Source organism: Maylandia zebra, linkage group LG23 (genome assembly GCF_041146795.1).
Source record: "Maylandia zebra isolate NMK-2024a linkage group LG23, Mzebra_GT3a, whole genome shotgun sequence".
NCBI lineage: Eukaryota > Metazoa > Chordata > Actinopteri > Cichliformes > Cichlidae > Maylandia > Maylandia zebra.
The window spans coordinates 10114232-10131794 of NC_135188.1; the positions used below are offsets into that span (position 1 = coordinate 10114232).

Below are 17563 nucleotides of genomic sequence, written 5' to 3' on the forward strand. Positions count from 1 at the left end.
CTTGCTGAACTGCTAAAATCTCCTACAACTCACACATGAGTGGAACAGCTGAACCGTGGCGCCATGGAAGGAAGAGGCCTGGACTGCACTGTTTACCTGCAGAAAGATGGCACCTGGACACAATATGGGAAGAAGGCAGCCCTGTGGGAGCAGCACAGTGATCTGTGTTATGTTCTGCTGGGAAACATTGGGAAACATTTTGACTTTTACTGGAATGCTGTTGCAAACCACATACACCCCTCTATGACAGAGATGTTCCCTGATGGCGGTCACTTATTTCTGCAAGATAATGGGTCCTGTCATAGTGAAGAACAAGTACAGGAAGATTTTAAAGAACCAAAGTCCAAGATCCCGATTAGACTTATACATTCCAAAGATTTCAATCTCCAAGATGAGTTGATAAAACACATTAAATATATGAAGGTCCGCCTCAAAACTTCCAACATATAAAGAATGTGCTGTGAACGTCTTGGTGTCTGATACCTCAGGAGAAATTCTGAAGTCTTGATGAGTCAGAGCTGTTTCGGTGGCTTTTAATGTTGTGACTGATCGTTGTCTGTGTGTAGCATAGTTCGTGCTGGTTTAGACGGTCTTCCTGGTCTCGTTCATCGACTCCTTTTCACAGTAACCAGTCGTTTAACTCTTAAATTACATGTTTACACTGGAAACTGAGGTCTGTCCTTTGGTGCGTTCACGCCAGACATGAAGCAACGTCTCACCTTGAGTTACTCATACAAATACGGGTGCATTGAAAAAACACAAATGTTCGCCGCTAGCAGCCTACAAGAAGAGGAGGCGTACACTCAATAGCTGGAATCAAGTTACACTTATCTATTTTCAGAACATATCATGAACTCCTACAGTTTTGTTTTTCTCCAACTCTGTCTCCTTTTTTTTCATGGATGTAAAAGTGACGTTGAGCCATGCAATTCGATCTCCCCTGACATGCGTCAGTAAGCTCAATTGGTGACGTTCAGAGCATCACAGCTGATGAGGTTTTGCAACACAGTGTGAAGTGAATTTTTTTGCAAAACTTTAAATAACCTCATGTGGATGCAAGTTTTAAACGCATCTTATCACTTTGCCTGCATTAATTCACCTCTTCATGTTGACTTGATATGTAAAAACTTTGCTTCGTGTTTGGAGTGAACTCATCACTAATCTGTCTTTATTCTACTTTCATATGTTAACATTTCAGTGACGCTGTCCACTACTACGACTTGTATGATTACAGCTATGTTGTACCTGCTGTGAGATAACGTTTAATAAGTTAGACAGTGTTTGTACTTTCACGCTGAAAATGATTGTTTCACCTTTGGGAGTTTTTTCTTTAATAAGGTAAGACGGAAAATGGGTACGTTTTTTCTAGAATTAGCCACACTTATGTATTACCAGCTTTTAAGCTAAGCCAGAAAGCAAACATTTGCCAAACTTTCCTTTGAGAGGAAAAGAGGAAACAATGGTGAGAGTCTTTTGTCCTGCCTGCTGCTCTGTCTCCTGCACGTTATGAATGAAGTGGCTGTTGGAAGCAGTATTGCCTTTGTTTACTAAGCTGTGTGCATTTCTCTCCTCCAGCCCCGTCATGAGTACTTTAATGTGCCTGTGTACTGATTGGCTGCCACCGCTGCTGCTGCTGCTGCTGCTGCTGCTATCCACCTTGCATGCTGAGCTCCTCAGTGCCTGGCACCTTCCTTTCTGCACGCGGCACCTGACATTGTCATTGGTTTGGGGGTGTAACAGTATTTTCAGTTTTCATTCATTTTCATACATGACAGTCATGATACAATATTATCAAATTCAAATTTAAAACAACCATGAATGGAAGCATTTACACAAAGAGATCTGCATCCTGTTTATGGGGCGTGAAAACGTAATCAATATTGTTATCGATCCATTTGATATTTTGCGGTGATGCATTGTCACATGCCTGTCATTGCTCCACTGAACTCTTTGTATCATTTCAACAGTTTCCTTGTTATTGTTGTAAAGCAGCAAATTAAGTGCCATCATGACCCAAAAATAAAATATTAACAATAATTTAAAGTGGACCTATTATACTGCAGGAGTCTGCATGAAAACTCTTAGATTAAACGCTTTTCTGGGTCACACTGAATAAAACTTAAGAGTCTGTTTTGCAAATTTTGGTCATTCCAACTCTCAGAAAGGAGGTAACCCAAGTATACATGTTGGTTTGTGGTTTCACAGTCAGATATGACCAAAATCTGATATCCCGATATAAAACATCTATCGTCCGATAACGATATAAATCACAAAAATTTTACATTTTCTGTAAATTCTGTGAATCTCGGGTAGCTGAAGTGTTTCCAGCTGGGCGTCGTGTATCTGGAGTCGAGTTTTTTACCGATGCATTAAATGACACATTTTTAGACATAGGTTGTAACTGCCGCCGTTTTCTTTGTGAGAATTTATTACACGGCGTGCTGCGGGGAAAAGCCTGTTCTAATGTTTGAGTCTAAGGTTTATTTTTTAGCACCTGACGGCTCCTTTTTTGCTTCTCATCGGTAAATACTCTGCATACTCTTTCACGTGATTCAGTTTATTTTGAAAAGTCTCAACAGGATCTTGAGCTTTATTGTGAAAGGTTTATGTAGAAAATAAACAAGCGGACACGTGATGGTGTTGCCATCGTTGTTGCTAACGACAACGCATAAAAACAGGCGCTTGTCCTTTGGTAGTGTGGTTATATTAAATATAAGAGAAAGAGAGAACTTTAGGAAATTAATATAGCCACTACAGTGACCATCAAAACGATGAAAAAATATTGCCCTAAACAGTTTATTTTGCAACAGCACAAAACAAACGATAGCGTAAAATGAAACGATAGACGTTTTTATATCGTCATCTGATATATATCGTTATATTGAACAGCCCTAGTCAGAGCCACGCCTTGCTCATTGCAACCAGTTTCAAAAAGAAGATGTGACGGCAAGAGCGTTCATCTCGAGAGACTTCCACAACCAATCGGTGATGTCACTGCTCTTATATACCTCTGTGGTTGTTAAAAGAAACACTAGAGACAGTGTTTCTTTCTTTTAATTCCAGTTTGTTTCCTCCGCTCCTCTGCTTTGTGTTTTGAGCTAAAGCTAGCTTCAGGATATTTTGAACAAGTCAGGTCCAACAAACAGCGTCTCGCATTTAATTTACTTTTGGCTGCCGTAGTCATCCACTGAAAATCTGGCGTTGTGACAGCTTTGAGTCAAACTGTTTATGAAAATTGTGTAACAGAAAATAATAGGTCCACTCTAAATAGCAGTTCCACTTAGTAAATAACTTCTTCCGCTTCATAGCTGCATCACTTTCTGGAAAAAACGCATTAAGTTGACCTTGTTAATCATGATGGCATACAAGACTGATTTAGATTTATGTCAAATAAGAGATTATATCAGTTTTTTATGATAGATGTTCTTCACAAAATGTTTCTTTCATTTTTTTGTTCATTTGTGCTGTTTCTACTTGGTCTTTGGGCAAACAAGTAGTACAGGTGCTGACTGTGTTTTAAAAATACAGTTCAGTACTTTTAAAAGTATTTAATTATAAACACAGAGAATTTCAAAATTCTTGAAGTCCAGATCACAAAATACAAACCTGAGCTTTAATTAAACACAGACTCCACGCTCACCACTCATACCTGAGTCAGTATTACATCCATGAGGGGTTCATCCAGTTTTTTCATGTTTTTAACTTGTTTTGACTCACAGGTCATGTTTGTGGGAAGTGAATGCAATAGAAGTCATGTTCACCCATTTCTGTATCTCATCTGTTTTGCTTGTATCTTCTCACTCTCACATCATACGTATCTGTTTGATTTTTAGGTTTTTCTTTTTGCTGTGATCTTGTAAAACGTTCTTATGAGCGTGAAAATCAAACCAGTGTTCACACTGAAGCGCACAGTAGACGTTTTAATAGTTTTTAAGTGTCTGTCTCTTAATAAGCAGAGTTATTTTAAAAAATATTCACAGATCATGATTATTTCCTATTTAAATAAATATTAAAAAAAGTTTTTCAAGGTAAGTGGTTTCAGAGGAATTCTGCCTAAATGAATATTGTATTTGCAATGATTGCACGGATTAAAGATTCTTCGGGGTTTTATGTTGATTATAGACGTTAAAACGCTTGAAACAATTAGACCTACAAATATGTTTTCTATTATAAATAAATAAATATTTCATATGAAATGTCTTTTCTGTGGCTTGCTAATGAAAGCCAGCTGAATAAATGGACCCTCACTTTATTGATGTACGTAATGGATACATAATAAATTGTTTACGATTCTCTGTCACATCAGCACACTGGTGTCTTTCTTTAATATAACCGTTGTTCTCTGAGTTTATGGATTTCCCCCCTGTGGCTCTCTGAAATTGGAGGGTTTTTTCCACAGCTTTTATTTTCTGTCTGAATTGTGCAGAACGCCATTCGTTTCCCAGATTAACGGGTTTAGCCTACATAATCGGCAACGAGGGATTCATCACTCTGACAAAATATTTCCCCTGTGTGAAAAGTCTATAAAGGGTGATTAATGCAGAGTGGATGTTTCGAGGTCACGTCTGAACATTTTGCACTGAAAATGAAACCACAGACGCCACTGTGTGGAAGTGTTAGCTTAAATGAATTTTATGTCACTGCTCTGATGAATTTACTCTCTTTACTTTGTGCTGAACCTTTTTTTAGGATGCCAAAGTAAGTGATTCTCTTTGTTTCTGACACAAGCCCTGAAATTTGTTAACTACAACTTGTGACACTAGTTAGGGTAGAATTAGCAAAGTAGATGTGCATTAAATAGGATAGAGCCTGTCTGTCCTGTTATTTGTTTATTTATTCCAAGTTAGTGCATATATAAATGTGAGGGATGTTGAATGGTGAACATTTTTTCTATAAAATCACCAGTTTATTAACAAAACTGAAGTATGAGGTTGTGGGTGGCTCTTGCTTGTTCTGCTTTCACTTGTATTTAAATGTATTCCTTTGTAGAACAGCCAATAAAGTGTTAAAGAGCAGGTCAGGAAGTCGGGCCTTCTATGCATCCTATTGGCAAACCTCATATAGATCATGATGTTTTAAGATGCTTTAGACCCCTGCAAACCTGCAAGCTCCTTTGCACCTCAGCTCGTCCTTCTCTGACTGAATAAAGATTGAGATTGAGAGTAAAAGATAAATCAGCACCCAAGTACCTTAAACCTGCATTTTCTTTTTTAATTGACACCAGGGGCGACTCTTCTGGTCCTACCCGAGTCTATGGGAAAACGGGCCATGACTCACTTTCACTGTGCCCCTGATTAGTTGCTAGTTTCACGTCATACTGAATCAAAGATTAAGTTCAGTTTTTCATTTTTATCTTTGTATTTTTAGAGTCAGAAAGGAGAATTAGCCAGGTTGTGCTCGTTGGCTGATGTCAAACACTAGTCATCTATAGTTGACGTTAAGGCTGCTGCTTCTGTTTTGTATACCTGCTGTGATTGTCTGTCGTGATGTCAGCCAATTTTTTTCCCCCTCATTTTAAATTTTTTTACAAATGAATAAAAACTCAAATTGACAGATGACAATATGACATCACATCAAGCACAGAAGCAAATGAACAGAAATAGTGGAGTGGAGGCAAAAAGGTGGATTTTATGTATTTCTTTAAATTTGCATGGCGTTTGGTCAGTGAGGATCAGTAGGTTGGACATATAACAGATGGGGATTGTGGGATCCTGAGGCTGGGGAGCCTGGACAGCTGCCCCATGACCCAGAACTGTTCTACTGGAGCACAAAGCCAGAATGGGTAGAAATAATCATCTATTTCAGTGGGACAGAGTGATGTTACTTAAACCCATTATGTTCATTTTATGAGTGGTGATGCTGTGAAAACACGTGTTTGTGAGATATTGGGGGGGTAAAGGATGCAGATTGTTCTTAAAACAAGAGATGATGATCAATTATGACGTTTTTTCATTTGGCGTTAGTGATGGTTCTAAGGTGTGTTTGTAACAAGTACATAAGCTAAAATAATTTAAGTTGGTTATGAGTAGTTGGGCTAATTCAGAAGATATCAGATTCGGCTCTAGGAGGTGAGTGAAGTACAATAAACATACAACCACAGATATTGTGATTACAGTTATTATTTATAGTGAAAATAAAGTGCAATTACCAAATACCAATATTTACAAAATCTGCAGACAGGAAAAGATAAAACATAATTCAAGCTTGTAAAATATCCGCTGCACAGCGGTGCAGCAACCTCGTCCAACCTCTGGCAAACAATGTCCATAAAGTTTATTTCATGATTGATATAAGTCCAACGCGTATGACAGTCTAGACAGGTTGAAATTGGAAGTATGATGATCAGCACTAAGATTCCAAGACTGAAATCTCGGAAGTGAGATTTAGGGGACTGAAAACCAAGAGGGGAGAGTGTAGGCCGCAGCAGCCTCCTACCAGACCGCAGGAAGTTGTAGCTGGGGTTCTGGCTCGTTGGGCCTAGCTCGCCATCCAAAGTAGTGGTGTCGCTGTGGTCTCTCCAGGGCACCACTAGCCTGCACATTCACTACGTGCGATGTCACATACGAGCCCCACGCATCTACCCGCGGCGGTATCAAAATACTGTTGCTTCCATCCGCTAACGCCTCTCCCCCGCGTCGTTTCGAGGCGACAACCCGGAAGGCATATAATAGTGCCTCGCGAATAGGATTGGTCACAACAGGCACGTGCAGCCTCGCGGCGTGGCGTGCGTCATGACGCGTCACGATGCCTTCACGGACACGCTCCGGTTGGAATTTAAGATTCCGATTTAGTTATAGATGCAGTTCTTTTCATTTTTATGTGGGTTACATCCTCCCCGCCTTAACCATGCACGTCCCGTCGCATGTTAACCGCTAGACAACGTGAACAGACGAAGGACGGCTAGCATCATGGCCCAATGCATTGGAAAGACTATGCAACAAAGATAAGACAGGTGGTAGAGGGGGCAGTGTAATGTCTTTGTTGGGACACTTTCGACCCCTTAGTATCAACTGAAAAACACCACAGCCTACTGGAGTATGTAGCTGACCATGTACATCCCTTCATGACCACAATATCCATCTCCTGATGGCTATTTTCAGCAGGATGACCCATCATGACACAAAACTCAGATCATTTCAAACTGTTTTCTTGGATATGACAATAAGTTCACCGTACTCAAATGGCCTCCACAGTCACCAGATCTCAGTACACTAAATCTTGGGATGTGGTGAAACAGGAGGTTCAAATCATAGATCTGCAGCAACTGTGTGATGCTGTCATGTCAGTATGGACCAAAATCTTAGGAATGTTTTCAGCACTTTGCAGAATCTATGGCATGAATAACTGAGGTAGTTCTGAAGTGAAAAAGGGGACCAACCCAGAGGACACGCCACCTGCTGGCCATTATAAAGAATGCAGGTTTAAGACCTATAAGTTACGTACGTCTTTAATGTCCAGTCCTATGTATCCTCACGGGGAGATCTGAGGACCAACAGAAATTACAATTTTATTTTGACTATATTACTCCCAACTTTCAACCATAACAGGCTATTTTTCTCTAAAATCTAAAAAAGGCCAAGAAGATGTGCAGAAGTCTATTATCCTCCCAGATTACTTGAGTTAGAAAAGCTGAAAGGTTAAAGGTTAGATTTTTGCCCAGTGGTGCCTAAAAACAGCCTAGCCCAGCTTAAATTTACTTTTAAAATCTTCATGTAGATTAATGTGGGTTTGATTAGATTTATAGTATCGAATGTAACAAGGAAATCAATCAGAATCTATTTTACAAGCAATCATTTCCTTAGAATATTTCTGTAGTGCTTCCACTGCTGATAACAGCAGATGAAACATGGTGTGTTTGTGTGCGCGTCCAGCTGAGCGCTTCACTGGAGCTGTGGTTCTTCTTTCTCGTCACAGGAAGCAGAGACCCCGCGCAGCGTGCTGGAGGAAATCGGACTGACATAAACACCATCTTCATCGCCATCCACACTCCCCCATCAGCCAGCTACTCTGCTGTATGTAGCTGATAACAGTTCACCTTTCAACACACACACACCAATATAATTTCCCTGTGCATCTGTGTAACACGACTCTGCCTTGTTTTCTACTGTTTTTAAAGACAAATGATGTAGCACTCTGTGTGTATCTCCTGCTGAGTTATTGATTTGTTTCAGTGTGATGACATTAACTGTTTACCGAGACACAAATCCAGCTTAATTAAGCTTCATGCTGCTTTCAAATCCACACCAGGACGCTGTGCTGAGTGAATTCCTGCTTGATTTTTTATTTATTTTTGGACGCTGATGCGATCTCTTTATTCAGTGTGAGGTGTTAGCAGTGTTCTGAATTTAAAATATGTTAGTTAAACCCAAAGAAGTGGCTGTAATACAAAGGCAAGTATTACTTTAACAAAGCCAAAAAGTTTTGTTTTCTCTCATATCTGCATTGTGATAATCCTGAACTCAGTATATCCTACAGCCAGTATATTTATACTTTAATAAATGAGACTTATTTGAATGGGCCAACCCACTTTGATCTCATGCGAGCCACACTAGTATGCCCACGGCTCCTTTGTGCTCGAATTAAACTAAAACCTTCACCACCAGGGGCAGCAGTTTCAGATGTGTGCCGCTGATTCGTTAACCTTAAATATTTCTTTGGCCTGTACTGGACCCCCGGCCGCATGTTTGACACCCCTGCTTTTTTGCATCTTAAACTGAAATTACTGTGAAATAATTTGAAAACAGAAAATATGTGAAATTAAGAATTTTCTCTCAGTTTACCAGCAACCCTCGCTCCTATATTTGGTTTCTAAATGATGTTCCAATTAATGCTGAATGCCTTAATCGCTCACTGATGTTACTATTGCATAACGGATATATTTGCATGCCACTGGAACTGAATTATTTATTTATTGTTTTTATTAATGTTTACAGTTTTTTCTTGATGTTTACTACTGTGATGATTATTTTGTTTTATTTTTATAAAAACATGTCACTGAATCTGTAGGTAACATTTTATAATAACCATCATATGCACACCGTAATTGGTACCTGATTGAACATTGATAGTGATTTAATGTTAACAAACAGTGAAATGGTAATTAAGGATGTGGTTAATGGTTGGATGTTATAAATTTTAAACCACACAGTCAGAGCCCACAGCTTAATTAACTATCAATGTAGCATTTAGTAGCAATGGCTAATATAAAGTGTTACCAAACATTCAACAACAGCCACAGTACAGATGAGGTGACATCGAGTTCCCAGAAGGTTTACGAGCCAGGATATGAACTCATTCAGCTCTTTGTTTCTTTACTGGCTAGTCACAGATTTTATCGTGATGTGATTTACAATGAATAGACGCTATTACAGATGGTTTATAAAGTGAAGCACCTTCAGCATGAGAGCAGATTGTGTGTTATATTACCAGACATGTGTTTACATTATTATTGTCTGAAATGGACAAAAGAGGAAGGTTGTGTTTGTTAGTGTAGGTATTTCCTGTTCTTTAGTTCTCTGTTGTTGTCCACAAATATCTTTAAACCATGAGATTTACTTTCTTAATCAGTTAATCACAAACTTTATGTTATTGTGGCAACAGGGTGCACAGAGGATTAATGGGAGGTTGTGTGGAACAGCTGAAGGGACCAAAATAAAATTGAGATAAAGAGGCTCAGATTTTGGGTTTGTTAAGGAGATCTGTCCCATTCACATTAAAAGTATTCTTCTCATTTCCAGATAGAACATGATGATTAACACAGCTTTAAGTTCACACTCAGGATAACTGGCTTTGGTGTTATTTGATGGATGTAACCAGGACATTAGCTTAAAATCACTGACTCTGTCTCCAATCTGTAGTAAATAGTAGTTACTACAGTGCATGGTCTCATGTTCCCAATCCCATAAATATCGTTTTTTCATAATGTCACTGAATATAAACATACTGTATAATTATTAGTATAATTCTGACTGCCTGATTACATCTCTGCAGTTTTCATGAACTCATTCAGAAACATTTATAGCTGAAGTCGTCACTGCGTCCAGCAGAGGTTGAAACAGAGTAGTTATTTGGCTTCATGGTGGTGTTTACCTGTTTCGTGTTCTGAAGGTCTTTCTTTGAGTGCAGGTAAGCATGTACTGTAGATTACTGATGTTGTATTGCATATACTTCTTTTAAAAGATGTAATATTTGTCAGCACCAGTCCAGTGCTCGTGAAGAGCATTGTACTTAGAAAACTTGAACGTTAGAGCTCGTAAAGACACCTCCATCACTCCTGTGTTAGATTTGTGTGAAGTGCATCCAACAGGGGGTCTAGCGACATTGTGCTCCACCCATCTACACCCTGAGCTGAGGTCTCATCAGGACTACTCTGCTAAAACCGTTTCACTGTCTTTTGAGTATAAACGACTCTTCGGCCTGTGACAGCCACACACTGTACGGCATGTAAACTACCTATTTACTGTGACACTGCTTAAGTGACCATGCATTAAATAGCAATAGTGTCGTAAATGTACTGAAAATAATTTACAGCCGCTTGGATGAAAAAGCAAATGTTTCACACATTTAAAGTGGACCTGTTCTGCTGATTTCCCTTCTCTTTGACTCTGTTAGTGTCGCTTTGAATGATTCGCAGTTAAAAAATAATCTGGGCCTAAATGCAGCCACTCAGTTCATCTCCTGAAGCTAGTCAAGCTGCTCCTGATTGGCTGCCCCTTGTAAACTTGTTTTACAGCAGGTGGGCGTGTCTATTAGGGATATCCAAAAAATAAGAAAAACTGCCTGAAACTAAATTTTTGGCTCAAAGAAATGACTTTTACATACATCCACCATCTTTACAGTATAAGACAGATAATAAGGAAAAACATAATAGGTCCACTTTTTGACACACTGGGCACAGGACTGTACAAATATCATAAAGTGGTGTCTATTTTCTGCTCTGTGCAAGTTTGTTTTAATCCAAACGTCACAGCTCGTTTACACTTTGAACTACTCTTAAGCCTCTGGCTGTTTTCTATAACTTCACATGAGCATTTTTCATGTACAACTGATAGTGTGTGGTTTACAGTATATCGGCAGTGTGACTTATGGAGAACAGACGCTATTCCATACTGTGTATAAAGTGAATTATACAGCAGCTTCAGCGTGAGTGCCAAGCAGCCTGTGCGTGATGTGTTTACAGCTATCATTGTCTGAAATGGACAAAAAAAAGAAAGAGGAAGTTAATGTTTTGTTGTCAGGTTCAGCAATAAAGAGAGAGTATCACAAACAGCCGGGCTCCTCTCATTCATTCAAGTCTCACTCACACCACACAGCTTTTCAATGATGTCTGGAACTGCAGAAAAACATCTTTAATGTACAAAAATAAGGGGGGAAAAGTCCCAAAAAACATAAACAAGAGGAAGACTGCTTCGGACCGGCATGGTTTCACATTAAACAATGCATTCAAAAAACCTGCATGTTCACTCATCTGTTTAATAAATTTGGTGAAATACATGGAGTCCAAAGCCTGTAGGTATTTTATTAACAGCATTTAAAAAGCATGACAAACCAACAAATCATTTGTATGTATGAAAAAGGGTGGCTCAGTCGAGGATAAACTTTGAGAGTTATACTTCACTGGTTTCATGAAATTCTCCAGATCAAAACTAAAATCTCTGGTTTAATGAATTACAGAGAATCTTCACTGTTCATAGTCCGGTTTAATATATAATTTCTGCCAGAAATGTAGCTTCCACACAAGCCTGCTGTGCAAACGAAGCAGCGCTTGTATTCTTCCTTCAGTGTGTTGCTTGTTTTTTTGCCATAGCCTCACATAATATGTATGATGAAAGACTGCATATAAATAATGGGCACAGCCACTGTGATGTCACATGTGACCCAAACTGGTTATCTTTAGTGTCTCAGCTTTTTAAAACCGAGGTACAATGGATCTGACTGTGAAACCCAAGAATGCTGTAAGCTCATTTGTTAATGACTTATCAATCACAACTTAGCCCCGCCCTGAAGCACAAATATATACTGTAAACTTCTATTAATGTGAGACACATTGTCTTTGTAACATCCATTTTCTCTTCACATTTTGAATTAAACACGCATGAATGCAAACTTCCCAGCTCTTCATCTGGGGAGCGCATGGATCCACGGAGAGCTGTTGGAAGACCGAAGATGTAAGAAATCACCAAAGCGCCTCTGAAGGTGTCGCTCATTACTCTAACTCTCCTCCTTCAGCATCTCTTCGATCTCCTTGTCCCAGTTATCATCGTGGGTTTCGCTGTCAGCCAACACGTCGTACTCCCGAAGTTCTTCCTGCAGCTCTCTCTCCCAGTCTGGCATCTCCTCTGAAAACAAACAAACAAAAAAAAAAAAACACACTGAGCTCACACACACACACAGTACAATGTCCCAGTTTAACCACAGCACTCACCCTGCTCTGGATTTAGGTTTTCCCTCTTGTCCAGAACCAGCTCTCGCATCTCTTTGCACAGGTCGTCCTTGTTGATCTCACAGGAGTCAAAAGTATCACTTACAAATTCAGACAGCTGCAGACTGGTGGAGAGTTCTTCTTCATCCTTTCATAACGCAAACAGAAGCTCAGATTCAGCTTTAAAATCTGCTTTATAATGACCTTTCTGCAGCAATAATAAATGATAAAACTATTACCTTTAATTAGTTAACTTTTTACCATCAAACAATGAAATGACAGCGTTTGCAAAACCTCATAAATGATTAAGGGTCGCAGAGTAGTGTGTGTATAAATATTATCTAGATCAGATGGCGGTGGTGTAAATCACATGACTGAACCTGGAGGTCATTCTTTGTGTCCTGATTCGCTCTCTGTACAGTTGCTTTTTCCCCACCAGCTGACTGGTTAAATTCAGGAACCAAAACCAACAAAAAGATGAAAAGTTTGTGTTTTCGGTTCAAATAAAGTTATGAGAGTGAGCAGTAGCAGTTAAATATTTATCACAAAACCACAAAAACAGCCGATAATCATTAAAAAATAAATACCCCTTATAAAACACGTGCCAATCAGAATTAACCTGAAGAATCTCTTGTCAAAATAATACAAAATTCAATATTAATGACCAGCAAATATTAACAGTAAAATAATCCTTTACTGTATCCTTTATAAGACTATTAAGGTGTCATTTATAACACGTAGGTATCATAGCATGCTGCTGAGGTTTGTTTTGTTTTGTTTCATTGACCACTGATAAGAAAAACTCACTCCGTGTCACTAAAATCACAAACATGAAGAAAAGTAAAACATTTTAAATTTGTTTTTTTTAAATCCTCTGATAACTGAGATATGTAAGAAAAGCTTTCGAAAACCAGAAACCACATATTCTGCCAGCCTTTGTTTAGGATTGTTTAGATCTCAGAGGTTAAAAACAGGTAATCTTACCTCACTTGATTTTGGTTGGAGGCTGCTGGCTTTTGATTTAACGGCATCTACAAAAATAAACAAATAAATAAATAAATGAAATGTCATCATTGTGAAAAGGTATTTAAGGGAAAAATGTGATATTCAAAATGTTCTAATACTAATAACATTTTTTTTTAAATCCCACTGCTATCAGGACAACAAGAAAAGATAAATTAGTTTTCACACTATATGTTCATACAAAAGCATGCATCAGTCTGCAGGAAGGTGGAGCTAGATCCTACTGATCAAAATGCTGCTTCTGGAATCACATCATTACCTGGAGCCGAAGAGCATGCCTTTTCAAACCTAATGGTGCTTTTAACGTTGCCTTTAAGCACAGACTGTATATAAAAGATGAGCTGCCGGGTCTGAAAATTCAAACCAACCCCAAAATGTCTTAAACCTGAATGCTCTCCAATGACCAGCAGAGGGCGACGCCTGTGGTTGCAAGTCAGAATGTATAAAAGTCTAGGGCCGAAAAGACCCTCTGCTTCTTTATTCGAAAATCCAATTAGTTTGTGGTCTCACTCTAAAGCATTTGATTTCTTCGTGAACACAACTGAGCTGTCTCGGATTTACAAGTTGACTATGTATGAGAGTATTGTCTATGACGTCCTCTTCATTGTGACATCTACCTTTTAAAAAGCAATGACGAAAACACTCAGCCTTTAAAAACAGGACTTCTTAAAACATTTCCCCATCTTATGGACGCAGTCTAAGCCACGAGCGTCAACCATATCGTTGATGGAACAGAAACGGAACGTTAAATCGTCTAATCCTGCTCATGAAAGCTTTACAAACTATGAACACTGAAAATAAATAAATAAGTACAATTATTCAAAACACTGCAACTCTTGGTGTTTTAAGAACATTACTGCACAAAAAGCATGTTAAGATCTAAATGTTACGATCTAGTAGCACACGGATGTTTTAGTTAAGTTACAAAATAATTCACATGTGAATATTTTGTGGCTTTATAGATGTGCAGTTGATGTAATGAGATATACTGATGGGATCGCACTTTTTTTCCTTCTGACGTCTCCGTCTGTTTGCCATTTTTAATGGATTGTTCACTGAATACATTTTTACTTGTACTTTTTCAAAAGGAAATTTTTTTACTGACTTTTTATGTTGCTGTGCAGCGTTTTTGCTCATTCAATCCACTTAAGATCAAACTGGACTGTATGTGGCCCATTAAATAAAAACGTGTTTCACTCTATGCTCAGAAAGGTCCAGAAGTTAACTCACTTTTTTCTTTATTGCACAATAAACCTGCACTCTCTGTTCTAACTAGAAATGCTATCAGTCAAAATCAAAACAAATCTTCCTTGAATACTAAGATAAAGAATTACACAAATACTTACAGTCATATTTGTACATTCTTACATTTGATCAACTTTCATATCATAGCTTTAAAAATCAACATCAGTATTTAATGCAGAGGTTTTACAGGAGAGAGCAGACTGTACCATTTTGATGAGGATCTTTGCAAGGGTAGGAGGTTTTCTTCACATCAATCCACTCAGCCGCCTGTTGGGCTGCGAGAGCTGTGAGCTGAGCCGACTGTTTTATCAAAGACACGCGGTAGAAGTAATTCTTCCAAAAGACTTCCTCTTTCACCCTGAGGAGAACAGCATGGAGGAAAACGCAGTCACCCCTGAGGGATGCAGGGAGGCTCACATTGAAAACACAGCAGTTAACGTAGTTAACTTATGACACACTCACTGTTTGGGGACCAGATGGAAGCGCATCTTCCTCAGGAGCTCGTCTTCCTCTAGCATAACCATGGCGACTGGATACATTTGGTCAAAGTCAAAGTAAAACTGCACCCCAGCAGGGGGGTCACGCAAAAAATTTCTTTTATCCTGAAACAATGCAGTAAAGTTACAGTGAGGCATAATTTAAGTAACTTTCTATAATAAATGAAATGCTTTTTAAAGATATTTACAGCTGAGAGAGCTAATATTTGTTCCTGTATGGCATCCTCTTCATTATAACCCACCCATAGAGGCACAGCAGCACCTACAAGCGGCGAAAAGCAGCAGAGATGTTCTGAGGTGTTCTGAAAATATTTTTCAGCTACAATTAAATGTAAGCTTTAATTAATGATTAAAAACCGATATACAGTTTGGTCCACATGTTTGTGGACAAAAACGCATTTTCTGTGCATCAGCACTGTTGATTTTAAATCAAACATCTACATCAATTAAAAGAGCTTTTGTTACATTTCATGTCATAAGTACACAACAGAAGTACTCACCATACTCTTTAGCTCTTTTCTCCTGAACAAACCTTTCTTGTTCCTTCTGGAAATCACCCAAAATGGTCTAAGGGAAGAAGAACAAACCTTCAAACATTCCAAACTTACCCTAAATAGTAAAAACTTGATATCAGCCTCAGACAATAGATGAAACTTTTCACCTTATCAATAATTCCACTGATCTTCCCCTCCTCCACGCTCTTCTTTAAGGTTTGAGCTGTTTCTACTACGGACTCAGATAATTTTTTTGAGGCGCTGCTGGCAAAATTATAAATGTAACCTGTAAAGAAGCCAGAAAAACCCACATTACTGTGTTGCATAGTTGCAATTAATCAACAAATGGAGAAAATAATCAGCAGAATAATACATTATCAAAAATAATCATAAGTGAAAGTTGCATTTACAAAAGAATCCAAAATGAGCATCATCTAAACAAACTACAAGAGGTGCAATTTTAAAACATAAGTAATTTCAGTTAACTATAATGAAAGTCAAATCTGATAGTGGATGACTATAAGGTAGCTATCATCACAAATTGATTTGTTTGTATTGTAATCAATGATTTCTCCCCAAAGCTCAAATCGTGCTAAAAACCTATAAAAACTGACCACAAAACCAAAACATTAAGAAACACAACAACAATATGTGGACTGCAGCGGACTCACCACTGAAACCTTTTGCTTTTTGGAGAAGCTGAGCATCTGTCCCAGCATCTCTGCCCTGCTGGTCGCTCGGTTTGTTTATTTCACTAAAGCGTTTTTCTTCGTTAGCATCAGCAGGCTCTTCTGTAACTTGGCCGCTTTCTTTCTCTGCTCCAAGCCAGCTTGACCAGTTCTTAAACATACTTTATGTATTTAGTCTAAATACTTTAAAATGAGTTATTTAACATGCTCTAACTATGCCTTTTAAACTCTAAAGTTTAGTTTTCCGATAGTTTAAAACTTATGTGATGGCTACTCGTCAAGTTTCACCTTTTACCCACTTCCGCGAATCGTTGTCCCATCTGGTTTGAGCTAACCTACCATCCGTAGTTGTGGTTGTCATGGAAAGGAACGCTCTGAGTGGATTCCGCCTTCGTTTCATTCACCGACGTTTCAGAAAATTATACGTTTCTATCGGACTTTTATTCCTCGTGATTGTATAAAGTCACCCACAGAGAGACAAAAAACAACAGCTTTGCAACATGATAGCTGTAGCGGTAGTACACCGAAAAATGAGACGATCGGAGTTTTATATTCTCTTTAAGTCTTTTATTCATTACCAAACGGCTAGGTGGCGAGGTAGCAAAATTAGCATTATAGTTGCAGCAGCTGTTGCTGTATTGTAAAAACTGATAACGAAATTTTTAGTGCACATAATAACCATACAGCAGCTCATAATATTCAGAGTTCATTCATGTGTGCTTTATTTATTTACTTTTTTATTTACTTAATGGCTCTGAACCAAAATATAATAAGAATGCATGATATTCACAAGGATAGCTACACTAGCAACTCTGCATTTTTGGAATAAGAAGCATGACAGTAAAATTAAGCGTATGAGAAAATAGCCCAATTACGTGGCTAATATTTGTTTGTTTTTTTCGCCTGTGTACATATTTAAACAATAATTTGAATGTGTTTAAAGGTACAGTAATGAATTTTTGAGGATATGAAATAGAAAAAAATATTGTACTCATAAATATACATTGATTAGTGTTTTTCTTTTTGTTTGTTTGTTTTTTAATTGCGTCTTCCACACTTTTAAGAGGCACACGTTTTAAAAGTTTTATTAGTTTTACAAATAATTAAGATTATTTCATCAAAGATTGTAAAGGAAAAATGTACACTGGGATTAACTAATAAACAAAGCTAACATAGCTAACACATTTGAATATT

The 17563-nt window shown here is 38.3% G+C and overlaps 2 protein-coding genes across 7 annotated transcripts in view; one reads left to right on the forward strand and one right to left on the reverse strand.

Moving 5' to 3' along the window:
• Window positions 1–11268, forward strand: part of LOC101477195 (AP-1 complex subunit sigma-2) — a 33806-nt gene extending 22538 nt beyond the window's left edge. For 4 of the 5 annotated variants that reach the window (XM_004557062.4, XM_076880567.1, XM_004557060.3 and 1 more), the window contains one exon: window positions 1576–4305. Coding sequence is in view for 4 of the 5 variants with exons in the window: in XM_004557060.3 (XP_004557117.1) it covers window positions 1576–1611 (36 nt within the window). In the remaining variant the exon portion in view is untranslated. Of the gene's footprint in view, window positions 1–1575; window positions 4306–7914 lie in introns of those variants that run through there. The other variant, XM_004557064.3, reaches the window with a different exon arrangement.
• Window positions 11269–11333: 65 nt separating this feature from the next.
• LOC101476740 (synapse-associated protein 1) lies at window positions 11334–16764 on the reverse strand. Of its 2 annotated transcripts, XM_004557057.4 has the most exons (10): window positions 16665–16764; window positions 16352–16520; window positions 15848–15966; window positions 15687–15753; window positions 15375–15448; window positions 15152–15291; window positions 14896–15047; window positions 13406–13452; window positions 12425–12569; window positions 11334–12338 (listed from the first exon to the last, which is right to left on the reverse strand). In XM_004557057.4, the coding sequence occupies exons 1-10, from the start codon at window positions 16728–16730 to the stop codon at window positions 12211–12213; spliced, it is 1107 nt and encodes a 368-aa protein (XP_004557114.1). In that variant the 5' UTR covers window positions 16731–16764; the 3' UTR covers window positions 11334–12210. The 2 variants fall into 2 exon arrangements, with proteins under 2 accessions (XP_004557114.1, XP_004557115.1); XM_004557058.5 differs by having other exon boundaries at window positions 16352–16704.
• Window positions 16765–17563: the final 799 nt, after the last annotated feature.